Source organism: Oncorhynchus kisutch, linkage group LG15, assembly GCF_002021735.2.
Source record: "Oncorhynchus kisutch isolate 150728-3 linkage group LG15, Okis_V2, whole genome shotgun sequence".
Lineage (NCBI taxonomy): Eukaryota > Metazoa > Chordata > Actinopteri > Salmoniformes > Salmonidae > Oncorhynchus > Oncorhynchus kisutch.
The window spans coordinates 29,292,070-29,314,873 of NC_034188.2; the positions used below are offsets into that span (position 1 = coordinate 29,292,070).

At 42.0% G+C, this 22,804-nt stretch overlaps 1 protein-coding gene and 1 non-coding gene across 5 annotated transcripts in view; one reads left to right on the forward strand and one right to left on the reverse strand.

The window, feature by feature from the left end:
• The window catches only part of LOC109905118 (BCL-6 corepressor-like protein 1), a 29,565-nt gene extending 6,779 nt beyond the window's left edge, over positions 1-22,786 (reverse strand). For 2 of the 4 annotated variants that reach the window (XM_031790054.1, XM_031790053.1), the window contains exons 1-5: positions 22,654-22,786; positions 20,125-20,213; positions 19,548-19,624; positions 2,834-2,921; positions 157-2,706 (exon numbers count right to left, since the gene is read on the reverse strand). In XM_031790054.1, coding sequence (XP_031645914.1) covers positions 157-2,706; positions 2,834-2,839 — 2,556 coding nt within the window. In that variant the 5' untranslated portion in view covers positions 2,840-2,921; positions 19,548-19,624; positions 20,125-20,213; positions 22,654-22,786. Of the gene's footprint in view, positions 1-156; positions 2,707-2,833; positions 2,922-11,146; positions 11,318-15,388; positions 15,552-19,547; positions 19,625-20,124; positions 20,214-22,653 lie in introns of those variants that run through there. The other 2 variants (XM_020502304.2, XM_020502303.2) reach the window with 2 other exon arrangements.
• On the forward strand, positions 17,898-17,970 carry trnav-uac (transfer RNA valine (anticodon UAC)). Its single transcript has one exon. It is a non-coding gene; the product is annotated as a tRNA-Val (tRNA).
• Positions 22,787-22,804: the final 18 nt, after the last annotated feature.

A 22,804-nucleotide genomic window follows, 5' to 3' on the forward strand; every position in this document is an offset into this window, starting at 1 on the left:
CAATTCTTCATTATACATGCGGACAAGTGTGTGAATGTAATACCCGTCTTTCTTTCTTCAACCAACAAAACAGAATAATGTCATTGTACAACACATAATCAAAACAACACACCTTGATGGAATTGTAAATATTACAAAAGCAGAATAACAACTTACCTTTTTGGGACGTGGTTCTTTCTTAACTGGAATGGTCTCTTGGCCTGGCTTTTTCTTCACTGGCACTACAGCCTTCTTTGAAGGGTCCAGTGATGACTTCTCCTTTGCCGGCTTCCTTGGACTAGGGGGCTTCTTCTGTTTGGTGAAGGCAGCTTTTGGTTTGGTGGGAGACTCCTCTTTAGTTCCATTGGTCTTCTTCTCCACCTCGGCTACCCCTGCACACTGCCCAGTGAGGATGGATAGGGCAATCCCCTCCAATTTAGCACGGGGATCGAGACCAGCAGGGGCCATATTCTCCTCCTTCACCGTTCCTCCCTCCAACTCCTGGGCTAATTTGCTGTCCATCCTGTTTCTGTTAGCTGAACCACTACTTCCAAAGACCTGTATCTCTTTTCCACCTGCCTGCGCCCCCAGTTTAATATGTTTCTCAGAGCTCTTTTCTCTGCACTCAGAGACACCCGTTTTCTCAAGTTTGTTCATAACTTGTGTGGAATACCCTTTAGAGGAAAGTGTCTCTTTGTTCTCCACAGATCTGATAGGTGGACATCCAAAGGTAGCAGTCTGACGGAACAATGTGTCCTGGCCCATTGTGTGGGAGCTCACCACAGCCTTTCTGGATGCCATAGGCGATAGATGGCAGTATCCCTCGCCAGTCAATGCAGTGTTCTCTAGAGCTTTTTGCTTCACTATGGACTCAAGGTTGGACAGCGGGGACATTCTGGACAGGCTTTGATGGGCACTCTGAAATTTGGGACCTTCTGAACCTGTGGCCCCCTTGACTTTGGGAGTCCCTTGACTGATCTTTCTCTGAACAGAAGCACCTTGGTAAGGAAGAAGTGGTGGTTGCTGCCATAATGGCTTGACGACAGTGAGGGAGTATGGGATTGCTGCTTTGACACTTGCAGATTTCTGATAAGAGTGTGAATTGGTAGAGCCGGGCAGAGCTGTGGAGAAAGCCCCCTTAAAGGGACAGCTTTCTGTTACAGCTGGGCTGGTACTGTTAGGGTGCTTGATACCATGAACGTGCTGGTTGCTCTTCGTCATGAACAATGCCTTCTTTCCCCTTGTGGCCAGGTGTTCCCCTTGGTCAATGATAGAGATAGTCTCTTGTCTAGCGAAAGTCTGGAACTCGTCCTCAAAGGACCCCTTCCCATCTTTGCTACGTAGGGTGGAAGCAAGTATGGGGCTGGCCACACCTACATAGGTTCCTGGGAGGTTAATAGGGCCTTGAGAGCAACCTTTGACCCAGGATGATTTGGGTTCCAAACCCTGGTGATTTAGGGGCCTGCTGCTCTGCTTCTGATAAGCCCCATTTCTGTGGGTGTCGGGTAGGATTGGGTATGGCCTCTTTGGATGGAGGGCAACTTTCTGACATGCCTCGTTATGGAGATGCTCTGTGGTGGCAACTGTGTTTGGAGGGTCTTTGACCGCTTTTGGCCTCTTCGACTTGGCGGACAGGTCGAGGGGCACGTCCCTTGCTTCAGTCGGGCAAGTGACCGCATGGTCCTTAGCAGCAGACGAAGCCTTCAGTTTTAGAAAGGCTACAGATGTCTTGTCTGCACTGCGGTGCGAAGGGCCTTTCTCCACATGGTTCAGCAGCCTGCCCTGAGTGGTGATGCTGGCCAGTGAAGAGCCACAGCAGATGGCAGCGGTGGGAGACAATGTGAAGCGGGTTGGTGGGGCAGAGCCTAATGCTGGGAGAGTGATAGTGGGAGAGGCCACCACTGAGGCGATGGAGGATTTCTGCTCCCCTCCAGCTTTGGAGCTCTTGCTACTGGACGTCGACTTACATTTGAGTTTGTGTGTTGCGGTGGGTGTTTTCTTTTCAAGCGCTGGACTTCGACCCACTGAGAAGTGATATGGATAGGTCCGCAGCAGTGGTGCCACGCCAGCAGCTGCGCTTTGTGGTTGACTCCCCTTCTGAAACTGGCTGCCTGTGGCTTCTCGCAATGCTGCGATCTGACCCAACGCGGGTGGAAGAGTGATTTTGCAGAGTGGGGATGAAAAGTTAGTGGAGGGAAGAAAAGCAACAGGCTGGCCTGGTTTAAATAGTGTTGAGCACTGAAAACCAGCTGGAAGACCAATCACTGGCTGGGTCTGAGTATGTGGTTTCTTATTGGACATCACACTGCTGTGACTTGGGTTAACTAGGTCCTCGGGGCTGTTCTTTGTACCACACGGCCACTGATGTGTGGGAACGACCCCAGCACCATCAGCCTTGGGTTTAGGGACCTCTGATCTCTTCTTGTCGGCTCTCTTGTCAGAGCTAATGAGGGGAGGGCCTGACGTTGGAGCATTGTTGTGTTCTTGCGGGGGATGGACAACTGGGCAATGGTTGAAGTTGTTAGGGTCTGAACAGACGTTGATCTGCGTTTTACAGTCTGTTGCTGTGGTGGTCTTATTTGACTGACTAAGGGGGACATCTCCTCTGAGCTCAGGGGGCATCGTCTGAGGGGGATTCCCCACCATGCTCGCAGACACTTTAATGGGAGCACCGATCTCTCGGCTCACCGTGCCTCCATCCCCTACATTCATTGGAGTGGGATCCACCTAGATAACAAGAAAGGTACATAAAGCCCATGTTCACTGCTCATGCATATATCTCTCAGGTAAAGCACCATAGCATAATCTGTGAAGCGTACAGCTCACTCTGTCAGTGATCAGGCACAACAATTACCTGCATATGCGTTTCCTTAACACAACATTTCTTAGGTGTAGTTGACCTCAGGTCTGCAGCAAGGTCTTCCTCTGTATAGGATGCTATGCTGTTGAATGAGCATATTTTCATTAACATAAAACAAAGCTGTAACTGCATTAAATTATAAAAAACAATATCAAACATTCTGGAAAAGAGACAATTGAACAGATATTGCATTATTTTTCATCATGGTAACATTGGCTAATACAACCGAAACTGGTCAAAATGGCTGATTATTTTTAGCTCATGAGTCTTGTCATAGGAGAGGTTAGAAAAATATTAGTAGCCTTGTAGTGTTGTGAAACCGTTTAGCCAGCCTACTGCTAACACTACCAAATATTCATAAAAGTAGTACACATTTATGTTAAGTTGGCACATTTAGGCTAGACATAATTGTTTAACGATTTTTGGGGGATTTGTTGAGAAAGTGCTTGATTGTTTTCTATGTGTAAAGGCTTGCACATGCATCACACTAAATGTGGATGTAGCGTTCGTCTGCTGATCATTCCGCGCATTTAGGGACCACCCGCTGTAGACGTCTGACTGCCGACACTGAACACACTCGATTCGCAAATTACATTCAGAGGTGCTAAGTACTCTCAGCCAGCAAACACTATTGGTGTGTCTCAGCCCAAAGAGAAGCTTGATGACGAGAGATGTCACTGTCCTCAGTGTCACACTCCAGGAAGGCTTGGATGTTGAAGTATGGTATGAAGTTTGGTATGTTATTCTTATAAAGAAAAATGCAATATTGGTACAAGGCATATTTGCCAATAACTTTCACTTACTCTATATTTATATTGTGTAGTTCAGCTATGAGTAGGCCTATTTGTATGGACATAAAGAACATTGGCGTTGATGGTTTGCCCTCGACTCGGGCCGGGATGATACCAGTATCAGAAAACTCGTTAGTATCGAGGAAACAAAACAACGAAACAGATTTTACTTCTTTAGGAGAACAGCCCTAATGTTGGAAACAAACATCATTACGTTGTCATCCAGAGTGACATGTATTTATTTTCCAAGCTACCGCACACATGGAAAAAATATTGTGATACTGGTATCGTCACAACCCTACTCTTAGCCAAGGGAATTTGGCACATATTGCTTTAAAGATGGAAACCATATTTTATGACATCTCTCACAGTTCGCCTTAGTGTTGAACGGATGGACTCGGTCAGTGCTGACCAAGTCATGCATGCTGCAGCACAGTGGACTGTCTGAGACCACAGAGAGAAGAAGAAACATGGGCAGCAGGTGGCGGTAGCATTCTGAAATCCCTATACCAAACTCATTCAAGCGGCCTCAACCCTCAACCCATTTCCAGCTCATTTAAGAAATCAATCCAAGAGTCAATGGGAAGAGTACCTGACGAATAACGTCATATGGTGTAATTCAAATTCTTAACTACAGATACTCTATTATCAAGAATGAATCCTACAGTTGATATATCTCAAAGCAAGGGAGAGTAAAGAAGACTCAAAATGCAAGTCTAGCTTCTGTATCCCTGCCATGATGCCCACATTCCAAAGTAAAGAGAGCAGTTAGCAATGACATCTCATCAGATAGGCCAGGAGACTATAACAAGGGCCATAGACATCAAAACTATGAAATAACACATATGGAATCATGTAGTAACCAAAAAAGTGTTAAACAAATCTAAATATATTTTAGATTTTAGATTCTTCAAAGTAGCCACCCTTTGCTATGATGACAGCTTTGCACACTATTGGCATTCTCTCAACCAACTTCACCTGGAATGCTTTTCCAACAGTCTTGAAGGACTGGGCACTTGTTGGCTGTTTTTCCTTCACTCTACAGTCCAACTCATACCAAACCATCTCAATTGGGTTGAGGTCGGGTGATTGTGGAGGCAGGTCATCTGATGCAGCACTCCATCACTCTCCTTCTTGGTCAAAAAGCGCTTACACAGCCTGGAGGGGTGTTGGGTCGTTGTCCTGTTGAAAAACAAATGATAGCCCCACTAAGCGCAAACCAGATGGGAGGTGTTACGTTGCAGAATGCTGTGGCAGCCATGCCAGTTGAGTGTGCCTTGAATTCTAAATAAATCACTGAGTGTCACTAGCAAAGCACCCCCACACCATCACACCTCTTCCTCCATGCTTCATGGTGGGAACCACACATGCAGAGATAATCCGTTCACCTAATCTGCGTCTCAGAAAGACACGGCAGTTGGAAACAAAAATCTTAAATTTGGACTCATCAGACCAAAGGACAGATTTCCACCGGTCTAATGTCCATTGCTTGTGTTTCTTGGCCCAAGCAAGTCTCTTCTTCTTATTGGTGTCCTTTAGTAGTGGTTTCTTTGCAGCAAATCAACCATGAAGGCATGATTCATGCAGTCTCCCCTGAACAGTTGATGTTCAGATGTGTCTGTTAATTGAACTACATTAAGCATTTATTTGGGCTGAAATTTCAGAGGCTGGTAACTCTAATTAACTTATCCTTTGCAGGAGAGGTAACTCTAGATCGTCCTTTTCCTGTGGTGGTCCTCATGAGAGTCAGTTTCACCATTGTGCTTGATGGTTTTTGCGTCTGCACTTGAAGAAACCCTCAAAGCTCTTGAAGTTTTCCATATTGACTGACCTTCATGTCTTAAAGTAATGATGGACTGTCGTTTCGCTTTGCTTATTTGAGCTGTTCTTGCCATAATATGTAATATATAATATAATATATAATATAATATATTTACCAAATAGGGCTATCTTCTGTATACCACCCCTACCTTGTCACAACACAACTGATTTGCCTAAAACGCATTACGAAGGAAATAAATTCCACAAATTAACACCTGTTAATTGAAATGCATTCAAGGTGACTACATCATGAAGCTGGAGAATGACAAGAGTATGCAAAGCTGTCATCAAGGCAAAGGATGGCTACTTTGAAGAATCTCTAATCTAAAATATATTTTGATTTGTTTAACACTTTTTTGGTTATATGTGTTATTTCACAGTTTTGATGTCTTCACTATTATTCTACAATGTAGAAAATAGTACAAATAAAGAAAAATCCTTGAATGAGTTGGTGTCCAAACTTTGGACTGGAACTGGAAGTATTCCCACCCGAGTCAATACTTTGTATACTGAACAAAAATATTTACTCAACATGCAACAATTTCAACGATTTTACTGAGTTACTGTTCATATAAGGAAATCAGTCAATTGAAAAAATAAAAATTGCCCATAATCTATGGATTTCACGAGACTGGGAATACAGATATGCATCTATTGGTCACAGATACCAGATACCATGGATCAGAAAAACAGTCAGTATCTGGTGTAACCACCATTTGTCTCATGCAGCTCGACAAATCTCCTTCACATAGAGTTGATCAGGCTGTTGATTTTGGCCTGTGGAATATTGTCCTACTCCACTTCAATGGCTGTGCGAAGTTGCTGGATATCCAGAGCATCCCAAACATGGTATATAGGTGACATGTCTGGCGAGTATGCAGGTCATGTAAGAACTGGGACATTTTCAGCTTCCAGGAATTGTGTACAGATCCTTGCAACATGGGGCTGTGCATTATCATGCTGAAACATGAGTTGATGGCAGCGGATGAATGGCACGACAATGGCCCTCAGAATCTCGTCACGGTATCTCTGTGCATTAAAATTGTCATCAATAAAATGCAAATGTGTTGTGCCCATACCATAACCCCACCATGGGGCACTCTATTCACAACGTTGAAATCAGCAAACTGCTCACCCACACAAGCCATACATGTAGTCTGCAGTTGTGAGGCCGGTTGGACGTGCTGCCAAATTCTCTAAAATTACGTTGGAGGTGGCTTATGGTAGAGAAATTAACATTCAATTCTCTGGCAACAGCTCTGGTGGACATTCCTGCAGTCAGCATGCCAATAGCACGCTCGCTCAAAACTTGAGACGTCTGTGGCAGTGTGTTGTGTGACAAAACTACAAAATATGCTTTTTGCACATTTTGGAAAATGTCAGGGATCTTTTATTCCGGCTCATGAAACATGGGACCAACACTTTGCATGTTGTGTTCATATTTTTGTTCAGTTTACATACACTGAGTGTACAAAAGATTAAGAAACACTTGCTCTTTCCATGACATAGACTGACCAGGTCAAACTAGGATCCCTTATTGAGGCCACTAGTTAAATCCACTTCAAATCAGTGTAGACGAAGGGCAGGAGACAGGCTAAATAATTTTTTTCAAGCATTGAGACATGGACTGTGTATGTGTGCCATTCAGAGGGTGAACGGCAAGACAAAAGATTGAAGTGCCTTTGATTGGGGTATGGTAGCAGGTGCCAGGCGCACCAGTTTGAATGTGTCAAGAACTGCAACGCTGCTGGGTTTTTCATGCTCAACAGTTTTCTGTGTGTATCAAGACTGGTCCACCACCCAAAGGACATCCAGCCAACTTGACCCAACTGTGGGAAGCATTGGAGTCAACATGGACAACCATCCCAGTGGAACGCTTGACAACTTGCCCTGATGAATCAAGGCTGTTCTGAGGGCAAAAGAGAGGGTGCAACTAAATATTACAAAGGTGTTTTTAATGTTTTGCATACTCAGTGTATATTTTATACCCAATAAAGAAAATCTATTACGGGTCAACATGTAAATATTTCTCCCAGGTTTGATCAAAGCTCCTAATTATTGATCTGACTGACTTTTAATTTCGCCTGCCTCTTTGCAATCATGTACAGATTTTTTTTCCTGTTACAGTGGGGCAAAAAAGTATTTAGTCAGCCACTAATTGTGCAAGTTCTCCCACTTAAAAAGATGAGAGAGGCCTGTAATTTTCATCATAGGTACACTTCAACTATGACAGACAAAATGAGAAAAAAAATCCAGAAAATCACATTGTAGGATTTTTTATGAATTTATTTGCAAATTATGGTGGAAAATAAGTATTTGGTCAATAACAAAAGTTTATCTCAATACTTTGTTATATACCCTTTGTTGGCAATGACAGAGGTCAAACGTTTTCTGTAAGTCTTCACAAGGTTTTCATACACTGTTGCTGGTATTTTGGCCCATTCCTCCATGCAGATCTCCTCTAGAGCAGTGATGTTTTGGGGCTGTTGCTGGGCAACACGGACTTTCAACTCCCTCCAAAGATATTCTATGGGGTTGAGATCTGGAGACTGGCTAGGCCACTCCAGGACCTTGAAATGCTTCTTACAAAGCCACTCCTTCGTTGCCCAAGCGGTGTGTTTGGGATCATTGTCATGCTGAAAGACCCAGCCACGTTTCATCTTCAATGCCCTTGCTGATGGAAGGAGGTTTTCATTCAAAATCTCACGATACATGGCCCCATTCATTCTTTCCTTTACACGGATCAGTCGTCCTGGTCCCTTTGCAGAAAAACAGCCCCAAAACATGATGTTTCCACCCCCATGCTTCACAGTAGGTATGGTGTTCTTTGAATGCAACTCAGCATTCTTTGTCCTCCAAACACGACGAGTTGAGTTTTCACCAAAAAGTTGTATTTTGGTTTAATCTGTCCATATGACATTCTCCCAATCTTCTTCTGGATCATCCAAATGCTCTCTAGCAAACTTCAGACGGGCCTGGACATGTACTGGCTTAAGCAGGGGGACACGTCTGGCACTGCAGGATTTGAGTCCCTGGCGGCGTAGTGTGTTACTGATGGTAGGCTTTGTTACTTTGGTCCCAGCTCTCTGCAGATCATTCACTAGGTCCCCCCGTGTGGTTCTGGGATTTTTGCTCACCGTTCTTGTGATCATTTTGACCCTATGGGGTGAGATCTTGCGTGGAGCCCCAGATCGAGGGAGATTATCAGTGGTCTTGTATGTCTTCCATTTCCTAATAATTGCTCCCACAGTTGATTTCTTCAAACCAAGCTGCTTACCTATTGCAGATTCAGTCTTCCCAGCCTGGTGCAGGTCTACAATTTTGTTTCTGGTGTCCTTTGACAGCTCTTTGGTCTTGGCCATAGTGGAGTTTGGAGTGTGACTGTTTGAGGTTGTGGACAGGTGTCTTTAATACTGATAACAAGTTCAAACAGTTGCCATTAATACAGGTAACGAGTGGAGGACAGAGGAGCCTCTTAAAGAAGAAGTTACAGGTCTGTGAGAGCCAGAAATGTTGCTTGTTTGTAGGTGACCAAATACTTATTTTCCTCCATAATTTGCAAATTAATTAATAAAAAATCCTACAATGTGATTTTCTGGATTTTTTTTCTAATTTTGTCTGTCATAGTTGAAGTGTACCTATGATGAAAATTACAGGCCTCTCTCATCTTTTTAAGTGGGAGAACTTGCACAATTGGTGGCTGACTAAATACTTTTTTGCCACACTGTATGTATGTGTGCAATTATGCAAATTACACCAACATTTTTTACCACTATCTAACTGATATTAATACCGAATCATAAGTAATATTCTAACAATTCATGTGAATGTGATAAAATTATCATCTGTGTGCTCCATTGATGTCTGTTTGTTCGGACATCAATGAACAGTAATGCCTCCACCAACCCCTCCTTCTGGACCGCCCTAAAACTCAAACCCTGGATGTAAGTATCATATGCACCCACAATCATATGAATCTTGTAGTATTCCTAAATAATGGCACATTAATGAATATATCTGACAGAAAGCAACACTTCAAATGCTTTCAGACATCCAGTCACATACCCTGCGAGGAAAGGTGAGCCACCCCACCCGACAATTAAATGAGACGACTACAAATGGGTCCGTTTATAACTATCCACCAGCAAATATGAGAGCAATGCATCGAGGTGTTAAGATCACTGTAGTTGCCGAAACATACCCGTAACGTAAAACGTGAGTGACAGCCGAGGTAGGCTATGTCTCTCCGCTGAAGTCGGCAAACATGGGCTGGATATAGCTGCAAGTACATAACTGAATATGAGAGGCTTCTGCATTCATTATCGCATAACATCATGTTGCTACTTGCTAATACTGCTAGTTTGTCTTTGTGCTACAGTTAAATCGTCTCATCTGCTGAGTATCCAACTGGAATGCTATGGATGTATTTGATAAACATATATTTTGTCAGTCATGCAGGCAAAACAAAGTCACATCTGTCCCAACTATAATGAGGTGGCTATCCCAGAGTCAATCGGCTACGTCTAAAAGAGAAGTCAAATAATCTCCCTCGGACTCCAGACTAGTTACTTGCTCCCGGTCAATGGACTGCACAGCCCTCATGCACAAAAGAGACGCATCCGTGTGTCAAATCTATATGCTTTTGGTGATGCAGAAAATACAGTCGACGAGCGGGGTCGTTTTATTCCACTAGTTCAACTAATCGAGAAATTGGTTCAATCTCTATAAAAACAACATATTCACGCAAAAACTCCGGGCATCCCACTCGCCCAAAGAGATGGAGATCATAAAAGGAAAGGCCGACACTATTGCCTCTCAGGTGATCAGTCAAAACATATACACATGATCAAAATGGAACCAAATTTATCCTTGATTTTTGAAGCGAGAATTATGCGATAGCAACCAGCATAATAAGCATGCATTTCCAATATCTACAACGAAACCACTGACTCGAGAATGTATTTTGCCTTACCAAATACTTACATCGTTCATCCGCACTTGCACGATACCCTACTTGCACAATGTGGACAACTACCGTCACATAATCTTGCCAACATCAATCGATAGCCAAATATCACGGAACAAACATTCCAAACTCCAATGACCATATTATTTAATCAATCCATAGACCACGAGGTACAGTGTCCATGACGTATTTTACTGATAAATAACATAATTGAAGAAACGAGGTAAAGATATAATGTTGGACTGTGTTGAATAGGCTGAAATTGATTGTATGAGGGATACATTGCACTTTAGCTGACTGTTTCCTTTGCTCATTTTCTGACGAAAAGTATTTCAGAACTAACAGAGGGTAGGGCAACAATCTACACAGAACTTGTAGATGGATACTGTAATGTGCACCATACACAATAAGGAAAACCAAATGTAACTCAGGTTCAAAATACCACGAAAAAATGTCAGATCGCTGCGCAGCAAAGTCTCCGCGAAGCCAGTATTGGTCTGCATTACACAGTGCTATGCATGTTTAGACAGGCTACTGTATTTATCTCCGGCCGTGCGACACAAAATGTTGATTTGACTGTCTTTCATCGGCCCTTACCGAACCGCTTCTGTGTTCAAAGACATGCATGAGTCCGACCCGAACCGAGTCGTCTCGTCCCCGATACTGAATAATTCGAAGGGTACTTAGCAAGCAAGATAACGATGTCAAATGGCACAAACAATTACAAACCCGTTCGTCCAGGGTGTAAATGAACAGTATATATCGCGGCTCCGGCGAGAATCAAGTCTTTCGTTCTTGTCGGTTGCTGTTCACTAATCTCGACGGTTTTCGGTTCTGAAAGTCCGGGGGGTTTTGTCAAGACAGTCCGTACCGTATCTCGGTCTACGGTCTGGTGGGAGAGAAGGGGCAGAAGGTGGACTGATAGTCTGGGATTTGTAGTGTTTGGCTACCCACGCGCAAACTATACAAATCCTGTGGTGGGAGGAGTACAGACTGCAAGTACCAGCATGCAACGAAGTACTCCAGCCGCTCAAGGGGAAAGGGGGATCGCAGCGGTGCGCTAAACTGAAAAAGCTTACCGAAGTAACAAAGTGAAAATTGACATTTTCATCATAAAGACACCGATTTATAATGAATGAATGCAGGAATAACAACCATTCATAATCCAATGAATGGAAGTACCCCTGCGGATGGTTGCTTTGTGGACTAAAGAGGGCCAACAAAAAAAAGTGAGAGGTATTGGTTCAAAGGAATTAACACGAGGGGGCCGAGATCCTGTCGGGTGTGTGAAGGGGAAATACTCACATTTCACGGTTTAGTTATGTTATGGAGTCCCCATCATTATCATACTGTAGCCTTTATGGATTTGATGTATGGTCAAAGAATATAGCCTTGTTGTAGGCGGCAGAAATCTATTTGGACAGACTTTCATATAAAGCATAAAACATTACATTTTGATGAGAAGAATTAGGAAAAATATGACCACACTATATTATCACCCCTCGAGGCCCAGTTGTACACGCCCTGCTTACACTACTTAACAATGCACATTGCCCCTCACTGCCTCTCCTTTGACAACCAGGCCTCCAATCAACTTGTACTTCAAACATCCAAACACTGACCTTGATCAATGCCCTGAATTACAACCCCCTTTCTCACCTATTCCACACATCCACCTTAAATTTCAATCCCCTCCCCAATCATAATTCTAAATGACTGATATCCAGAAATGCACAATTTCCCCATCTCACACCCCACATCTGTCTCCCCTCCCCTATATCAATTGGTACTGTTTCCTGTATGTTTATTTACCTGGTCTCTCCCCCATTCTCTTTACATTGACCTTTGCTGTCCTCCCAACTCCTCCACTTCTTTAATGCCACTGTCCCTTCCTTCTCAAATTCATTCATACAGTCACAGCACAGCCTATAGGGCCGTTAGTCCCTCTTTGCCCCATCTTGCATGGTTATTCATTTCTTCATCACTGTGCTGATAGCTTTATCTGTTAGACAAACATTCTGAGATTAAAATATATTTCTGAGGATGAATGGTTTGAATAAATTCACACTGTGCTTCATGACTGAAACAGGGAAAATTCCAAATATACACTGTGTACACAAAACATTAGCAACAACTGCTCTTTCCATGACATAGACTGACCAGGTGAATCCAGGTGAAAGCTATGATCCCTTATTGATGTCCCCTGTTAAATCCACTTCAATCAGTGTAGATGAAGGGAAGGAAACAGGTTAAATTAGGATTTTTAAGCTTTGAGAAAATTGAGACATGGATTGTGTATGTGTGCCATTCAAAGGGTGAATGGGCAAGACAACATATTTAGGTGCCTTTGAACAGGACATGGTAATAGGTGCCATGCGCACAGGTTTGTTTGTCAAGAACTGCAACGCTGCTGGGATTTTCATGCTCAACAGTTTGCCGCGTGTATCAAGAATGGTCCACCACCCAAAGGACATCCAGCCAACTTGACACAACTGTGGGAACCATTCGAGTCAACTTGGGCCAGCATCCCTGTGGAACGCTTTCGACATCTTGTTGATTCCATGCCCGATGTATTGAGGCTGTTCTGAGGAATGTGTTCTTAATGTTATGTACACTCAGTGTATATGGCAAACTCTTTCTTTACATCGCTCAAGAGTCTCAAATAACACAAGGGTGATTTCCTTTAGAGGTGCATCACATTTTATCATTTCAGTCTCTGATCAGTTTCATCATTTGAAACACATGACAATTGTAGGCCATGCAAGACGGTGTCATTCTAGAAATATACTACAGAAGGTGAGATGAATCACTGGTTTTTGTTTTTTTAAATGTGCATGTGTTGAGTAATTCTACCTTTATCTTATATAATTTTGGCACTGTGTCCCGCATGAAGGCCTTTTAACTGAGAATTATCATGATGATCAATATATCTGCATAAAATATGCTTGATGTTTTAGAAGTGTATCAGCCAAGAGATTATTATTTCAACACGTAAAGTGACCTTACACGTTTCTATGACAAAATATTATGTTAATAAGCACTCAACTCATATAAGCCTTTACAGGTGGTAATTAACAATGAACAACACATATATGAAGTAAACTAAAAGTTTTGGAGCATTGATTAATTGTTTTCATAGAGTTGTAAAGAATGATGAGGTAAAATAGGTGTGAATGATCAAGGTTCAACCAATATAACACTGATTGCAAGTTTCAACGAGTGTCAGGTTATCTGGATACATCTTACCATTAATTTGAACAGGCACCTGTCCTAAAAAATACATTGGAATGTTTGGAGACTTGGGAGATTTAATAAGGCTGAGAACCTATAAGTTGAATTACCTTGCAAGGTCAAAATGGTTAGAGACGGGTCTCGAAGCCTGGGTTGTTTTGCTTAATGCAGAATAAACACAATAGCCTACCCCAAAACATTCAGCAGCCCACTCGCTCTTACAGTTGATATCTAGAGAAAAGCCTCTGGCACATGGCTTATAACAATTTCGTCTATCTAGAATCAGGCCGGCGCGGGACTCTTACCTGCATCATAGCTTATGCAGGTAAAAACGAAGTAACCATCTGGAATAGAATATCACCGAATTATGAATATAATATAAATTCCGTTATAGCAAATGTCTAAATATCAGGTAGTCTAAATGATGATGGAAGTAAACATTTATGTTGGTTGTTTAACAATGACCTATTTCTTCACTGTCTCCCGGCCGCAGCCGTTGCAGCACAGTGATGCACCCCCATCGGACGGACACACGTTCGTCTTTCAACTATTTCGCAGGCTTCATCTCGGTGAAGATATCTTTCGGTGTGTAGGATAATTTGCCCATTTCCCCACACCGTTCACTCGCGAACAGCAGTGAGTGCTGCATGTCGGCGGTCAGCCTAATATTGACATATAGCCAAATATCAAAATAGGACAAATATACACGTCACACCGCCCGAGCTACATAATAACACGCCTGATTTTGAATGTGCCTTCCTATAAGCGGAACCAGGTTGTCGACAGTGTTCACATTGCATTGTGTCGGAGCGGGGGTTACCCAGAGACCTCAACGACAGAGCGAAAGCAATCCCGGTAGTGACCGGCTGCTCGGGGCTTCTCCAGTTATCGACGAGTTTTAGTCCCTGCCACTACCAGCGGACGTTTGAAGCTATAGGTTCAAACAACTTAAATACAGTGGATTACAGTATTCCAGTGTAAATCTGACTGGTGATCAAAACAATCACACTTAAAACAGCAAGTTCACAGTGAATGAAGCCACAGTGTTTTGTTGAAGGCCTTGTGAAAATGACCGTCGTTCCCTTTCAAAACGGGGCTTCGGCTACTTTGAGTACATTTGGTCGATTTGTGGAATATTCTAACGCCTTATCCAAACAACCTAGGCCATGGATACTGCCCCTATAGAGTAGGCCTAAGGCATGTCCTGTCACGTCTGAGTTCGCGGTTGCCATTACCTGGTATAATGTTTACGACGATTATGGAGTAAATCATCCTAGCCTATACCATGGAGGCAGAGAACAAGTTGGAGACGATGCTCTGAGTTGGCAGGTTGAGGATGCCACTGAGGTGTTAACTCATGGCAGATGGACAATAATATTATAATAAAATACAGTGTGAAACTAGAATTCACTTTATATGTTTCAAGGGATGTAGTAGCCTTAGCAAAATATAATATGGATCACTGCCTACTGAGACAGGATTTCACCCCAAGAAACATGTGACATGTTTATCATGACACTTGAAGACGTCTTTACATTACCAATTGCACACTTGAATACCTTTAGACAGGTTTGTTATGGTCTGTACATGTATTTACAAACTTTACTGTACACAATTACTGACAGCAAAGTTTGGGAGAGTTGACTGTTGCCCTCCATGGCGTAGTACCCTGCCCCCCTTAATGCCCCCTGCTCGCCAGTACGCCTTTGTTATTAATCGCATGGTATCGCACCGCCTTACCTTGCGCTCCAAACTGCCCTCGCAAAGCTTGCAAATAGAGCCTTTCACACCGCGACAAGTGATTGCTTGAGACTTGGTGACTTCTGTAGGTGTCACTAATATGAATTTTTGGTAGAATAATTCCGGAGTGAAATTTTGACTTCTCCTCGCGATCTTCCCTCATCGCCCGTTTTCAGAACGCAGCAGCTGGAGATGAAAATCGCGCACACTGGGTCCTAGCGCCGACAGAGGCCTAGAGGTGCATAACAGGTGGTGACCGTAGTCGAGCCTTTTATTATATAATTGTAAATTCCTTTTCAAAACATTGACATCTTTGGAATCATTATTTTCCAATAATGAATAGGTCTACCACTACAGCCGAACTCTGGTGGCCAAAGTGGTGTTTTGGTCGCATGCTTCCAAGTGTGTGTTTTTCTGAACCATCACTAGATAGCTGACAGAGTGGTAGTCAAATTACAAATATGACAATCGTACTTGTAATATGATGTCATATCATATTATCATATTACTATATAATATTTGGCTACTGGATATTTCTTCCTGAAAATGATATGTACATTAGGAAAGTTACTAAACTATAACAATACAATAATTGTGCCACTAATTATGCCACGGATTTTCTTCTCCAATTAAATGCACAACACATGACCATCCTGATGATGACGTAAAATATTTTTGGTGTAAAAGCATAGGCCTATTTCGTTATCATAAGGGTTTGTACATGGCTATATACTGGTACTCCCTGTATATAGCCATGTTATTTTCTACTCCCTGTATATAGCCATGTTATTTTCTACTCCCTGTATATAGCCATGTTATTTTCTACTCCTTGTATATAGCCATGTTATTTTCTACTCCCTATATATAGCCATGTTATTTTCTACTCCCTGTATATAGCCATGTTATTTTCTACTCCCTATATATAGCCATGTTATTTTCTACTCCCTGTATATAGCCATGTTATTTTCTACTCCCTGTATATAGCCATGTTATTTTCTACTCCCTATATATAGCCATGTTATTTTCTACTCCCTGTATATAGCCATGTTATTTTCTACTCCCTGTATATAGCCATGTTATTTTCTACTCCCTGTATATAGCCATGTTATTTTCTACTCCCTATATATAGCCATGTTATTTTCTACTCCCTGTATATAGCCATGTTATTTTCTACTCCCTGTATATAGCCATGTTATTTTCTACTCCCTGTATATAGCCATGTTATTTTCTACTCCCTGTATATAGCCATGTTATTTTCTACTCCCTGTATATAGCCATGTTATTTTCTACTCCCTATGTATAGCCATTACTCGTTATTTTTATTCGTTATTCACTGTGCCACTATTTCCATATATTTAAAAAAAAATCTTATCTTTAAACTGCATTGTTGGAAAATGACCCGTAAGTAAGCATTTTACTCTTAGTCTACACCTGTTGTCTACGAAGCAATTGATAAATAACATTTGTTTTGGAGTGTCCATTTTCTTCATTTTTTTGGCAAGTTAATATTGCTATTTCCTATATGTCAGCAGTCGAGTGCCCTCGATGTTGCTGTCATGTTTACACTAATTGGCGATTGCAAAAAATTGCAAGAGGACAGACACTTCGTGAAGTTACTTTGGATTAGAGACCTTACACTCGCTGCAAGTGACTAGAGCGGCAATCAAAGAAGCCAGTCAAGTAGAATGTAGGTAGACAACCAGTTTTACCTCCCGGTAAACGCGAGCCCTTTCGATAGCCTGTGTTGTGGTCACGAGGGTGTCGCACTGCTTTCCTCCACTTGTACAAAACAGGCGACGGAAATGGATAACAGTTTTTCGTACCGTACCAGCACGAGTTGGTCCGACGAACCTGTTGTATAGAGAGCCTGTCAAATGTTCTCCAATTTATACAAACGTTATTATAGGTACATTCACAGTAAAATAGATAACCAAGTGCCTCAAATTATTTCTACAGATCCATATCACAACCAATGCATTCCAGACATTCCGGAAACATGATGTCAGTTTGAGTCTGTTAAAAGTTTCGGTTTTGCACAACATTGTAAACTAAAAAACTATGGATCCGCCTCAAAGAGAGATACATCGGTGCGGATTAACTGTGGTTTATTATGGGCCAGCATTTTAACGTTCATGCATTGGTTACATTTGGTCATTTTTAGATCGAGTTCACATTTGGTGACTAGTATCCCTTTCTATGCCGCAGGTGGAGCTGAATAAAAGCAGAAATGTAGCTATAATACTAACATGACACAACTCAGCAGTAAACCAAATATCTTGCCATTGCAAATGCAGTTGCACACACGACTGCACTCCCCGCCATTATAGACCATTATAAAACTGAAATTCCACGCTTGTCTTAAAAATGAATATATAAACATCACGTAATATGTCTAACAGTTAAATACAGATAGTATAGATCAAACGATATTCATCGTAATGAGAAACATTAAAAACGGGCAGGACGTCTTCGTCTATAATACCTTTGCATTTGACCAATGAATTCAGTTGGTTCCATAGTGTAGTGGTTATCACGTCTGCTTTACACGCAGAAGGTCCTGGGTTCGAGCCCCAGTGGAACCACAAGTTTTTGATGACCCAAAGAAAACATTCAATGCTCGAAACTGATACAATTTTTGACTGATAGCTTTTTTGCCAACTGAATGTAATATACTCATCACAAACCATTATCTAAGATCTATTATCTAATGACAATTTAAAACAATTTAAAAAAATTCTCAGATGTTTACAGATTTATTTGTCAGTCACTAGTCTACATATCAGTTACCAAACCTACTATGTAATACATTACATGACCAAAGGTATGTGGACACCTGCTCGTCAAACATCTCATTTCAAAATCATGGGCATAATGGAGTTGGTCCCCACTTTTCTGCTAGAACAGCTTCCACTCTTCTGGGAATGCTTTCCACTAGATGTTGCAACATTGCTGCGGGGACTCACTTTCATTCAGCCACAAGAGCATCAGTGAGGTCGGGCACTGATGTTGGGCGATCTGTGCAGACCAGTCAAGTTCTTCCACACCAATCTTGACAAACCATTTATGTATGGACCACGCTTTAAACATTGTCGTGTTTAAACAGGAAAGGGCCTTGCACAAACTGTTTCCACAAAGAGTTGGAAGCACATAATCGTCTAGAATGTCATTGTGTACTGTAGCGTTAAGATTTCCCTTCACTGGAACTAAGAGGCATAGCTCGAACCATGAAAAACAGCCACAGTCAATTATTCCTCCTCCACCAAACTTTACAGTTGACACTATGCATTGGGGAAGGTAGTGTTCTCCTGGCATCTGCCAAATCCAGATTTGTCCGTCGGACTGCCACATGGTGAAGTGTGATCTATCACTCCAGAGAATGTGTTTCCACTGCTCCAGAGTCCAATGGCGGCGAGCTTTACACCACTCCAGCCGACGCTTGGCATCTGCTCGGCCATGGAAACTCATTTGATGAAGCTCCCGACAAACAGTTATTGTGTTAACGTTGCTTACAGGGGCAGTATGGATCCTGTAGTGAGTATTGCAACCGAGGACTGATGATTTTTATGCACCAACTGCTTCAGCACTCGATGGTCCCGTTCTGTGAGCTTGTGTGGCCTACCACTTTGCGGCTGAGCCGTTGTTGCTCCTAGACGTTTCCACTTCACAATAACAGCACTTATAGTTGATCGGGGCAGCTCTAGCAGGGCAAACATTTGATAAAATGACTTGTTGGAAAGGTGGCATCCTATGATGGTACCACGTTGAAAGTAACTGAGCTCTTCAGTAAGGCCATTCTACTGCCAATGTTTGTCTATGGAGATTGCATGGCTGTGTGCTCAATTTTCTCACCTGTCAACAATGGGTGAGGCTAAAATAGCCAAATCCACTCATTTAAAGGGGTGTCCACATACTTTTGGCCATGTAGGCTATCTCAATAACAAACAATCTGCCTTTGGTAAACTGCATTGTATTAAACTCTTGATTCATGATGAAATTGTTAATCATCGCAATTTATCTGATAAATGACACCTAAGATGTCCAGGCAGGCGACATATTTCAGAATGTAACATGAAATCTGTCATATGGCATATTACTGTAAATATCATGAGGTCAAGCTTTGACCTTGTGATATTTTAAAACAAACTGATAGCCTACTCACATCTCGTCTGTCCAGTGTGACCAATGTTTCTTCACTCCAGGTGTTTTGTTGCATTGCTGCAGTCCAGGTAACCTGCACTGAACAGAAATGCTGTTGTCAATTATTTCGCAAGAGACCACCACATTAATAGCAATTAAAGTTGTAAATTATTGTCACACAATTATTGTCATCTCAAATATGCTTGAAAATATGTTTAATTTCAAGAGGGAGAATACCCTATTACAAAGTTTTAGCAACAATAACATTATACCCAAAGTAATGAATAAGATTGTGGTAGTATAACTGTTTTTTCAATAGATAGAAAGTACCAGTAGTTACAATAATTGAATCTTTGTGGACTAAAATAAACAACCAATGTCATGATCAAACAATGTTTGTTTTTCATCTTGTTTCATCATGTTTTTCATCTTCAAATGATGGCGCAGGTGATGACTGCTGTCTTATCGGCTCTTAACCAACCATGCTATTTTTGGTATATTTTTTTGCGTTGTTCGTAACTTGTTTTGTACATAATGTTGCTGCTACTGTCGCTTATGACTGAAAAGAGCTTATAGACATCAGAACTGCGATTACTCACCTCAGATTAGACAAAGAGTTATTCTTCAATGAGTCGGACGGGAGAGATATACTACAGACACCCGACCAAGCCCAGATCTCCGTCATTCACTGGAGAAGGAAACAGAGGTTTGGAGGAAAAAGATCAGGGTGCCATGTGAGGATCAGGCGACGAGTGGCTAATCTGCCTTTGCCTTCTGTCCTGCTAGCTAATGTACAATCGCTGGAAAATAAACGGGATGAACTAAATGCACTGATATACTACCAACGGGACATTGAAAACTGTAATATCTTGTGTTTCACAGAGTTGTGGCTGAATGACAAACATTAAGAACATACAGCTGACGGGTTATACACTCTATCGGCAAGATAGAATTGCAGCCTCTGGTAAGACATGGGGCAGGGTCCTATGGATATATGTAAACAACAGCTGGTGCACGATATCTAAGGAAGTCTCAAGGTTTTGCTCGCCTGAGGTAGAGTACCTCATGATAAGCTGTAGACCACACTATCTACCTAGAGAGTTTTCAACTGTATTTTTCATAGCTGTCTACATACCACCGTAGACCGATGCTGGCACTAAAACCGCACTCAATGAGCTGTATACCACCATAAGCAAAGAGGAAAACGCTCATCCAAAGGCTGCGCGCCTAGTGGCCGGGGACTTTAATGCAGGGAAACTAAAATCAGTTTTACCTAATTTCTAGCCGCATGTTAAATGTGCAACCAGAGGGAAAACAATTCTAGACCACCTTTACTCCAAACACAGACGTGTACAAAGCTCTCCCTCGCCCTCCATTTGGCAAATCTGACCATAATTCTATCCTCCTGATTCCTGCTTACAAGCAAAAATTAAAGTAGGAAGCACCAGTGACTCGGTCTATAAAAAAGTGGTCAGAGATGAAGCAGATGCTAAACTACAAGACTGTTTTGTTAGCACAGACTGGAAAATGTTCCAGGATTCTTCCGATGGCATTGAGGGGTACACCACATCAGTCACTGGCTTTATCAATAAGTGCATCGAGGACATCGTCCCCACAGTGACTGTACGTACATACCCCAACCAGAAGCCATGGATTACAGGCAACAACACCATAATGCCCTCAAATCTCATCACTAAGCTAAGGACCCTGGGACTAAACACCTCCCTCTGCAACTGGATCCTGGACTTCTTGAAGGGCTGCCCACAGGTGGTAAGGGTAGGTAACAACACATCCGCCACGCTGATCCTCAACACGGGGGCCCCTCATGGGGTGCGTGCTCAGTTCAATCCTGTACTCCCTGTTCACTTATGACTGCACGGCCAGGCACGACTCCAACACCATCATTAAGTTTGCTGATGACACAACAGTGGTAGGCCTGATCACTGACAACGATGGGACAGCCTATAGGGAGGCGGTCAGAGGCCTGACCGTGTGGTGCCAGGACAACAACCTTTGTTGTTATTTACTGCTGCTCTTGAATTACTTGTTATTCTTATCCCTTACCCTTTTTTAAAGGTATTTTCTTAAAACTGCATTGTTGGATAAGGGTTTGTAAAGTAAGCATTTCACTGTAAGGTCTACGCCTGTTTTATTCAGCGCATGTGACAAATACAATTTGATTTGATCTTGTTAGTTAGCACCCCCTACTTTTAAATCGGTTCTTTATAGGGTCCCAGGGCTTTCCAAGAGGTGAGGTTGAAAGTCAATATATATAAAAAATATTTAAATAAATAAAAAGAGTTCTTAACAGGGCGTGTTTTTTTTTACCCTCGCAGGTGTCGTATACAACACTTTCTCAGGGCTGTCTTGTAATACAGATTTGAGAACCCACTTCTAGCTGAAGCAGGATGATATACTTGCCAATTTTGCTAACCACAATGCACATTCTAACTTTCTCAAAGACTTTCTCCCCTCCGCCCTAATAAATGTCATTCCATAATTAGTATAGCACATGACTAAAGACGGACTTCACATTCAATCGTTGAATTTGATAAATCCTGCAGGTAGTGACCAATTCTCCATTGTCAGGCATATCTAAAATAATTTTGGGAATAAACAAACTATGAGGACATCATTAAAAAGCCAGCCATTCATAAACTAAGCTCAACCCAAGTTAACATGTTTGCCCCTTTACAAAATTAAACAATGACTGAAACTAGCTTGCAAACTGCTAATAACATATTTGCCACTGTCTGATACAGTAAAGTTACTGTTAGTGTTATACTGACAGCTAGTGGTAGTCTGGCCCTGTACTAGCCAGTCCACGTGGAGGAACCATCTAATAATTCAAAAGGTAAACTAATCTAGCTAGCTTGTTTGCAAAATTGGAATAGATACATATTGCTAGGTGTAGAATAGTTGACACAAGTGTTGAACTTAAATGATCACTTCAAGCTCCTTGTCTCTACTAGGAAGTTAGTTAGATAACGTTACCCCAAAGATTAGAATAACTTTCATCTGTGATTGGACTGTAACAGTGTAAATTAACGTTAACAAGTTAGCTTGTCAGGACTAAGCTAGATAACATATGCCTACACATATCATTCGTTTCAACTTTAGCTACTTACCAAATAATAACATCTATACATTCTGTGTTCGCACACTTGACTTGTTTAGCTAGCTACATAAACACTTGCATGAAGCAGTTAATAAAAAAATATTCGACACCAGAGGTCTGAACTAAAACTTTCGTGCGCATGCAAAACGGTACGCACTGCA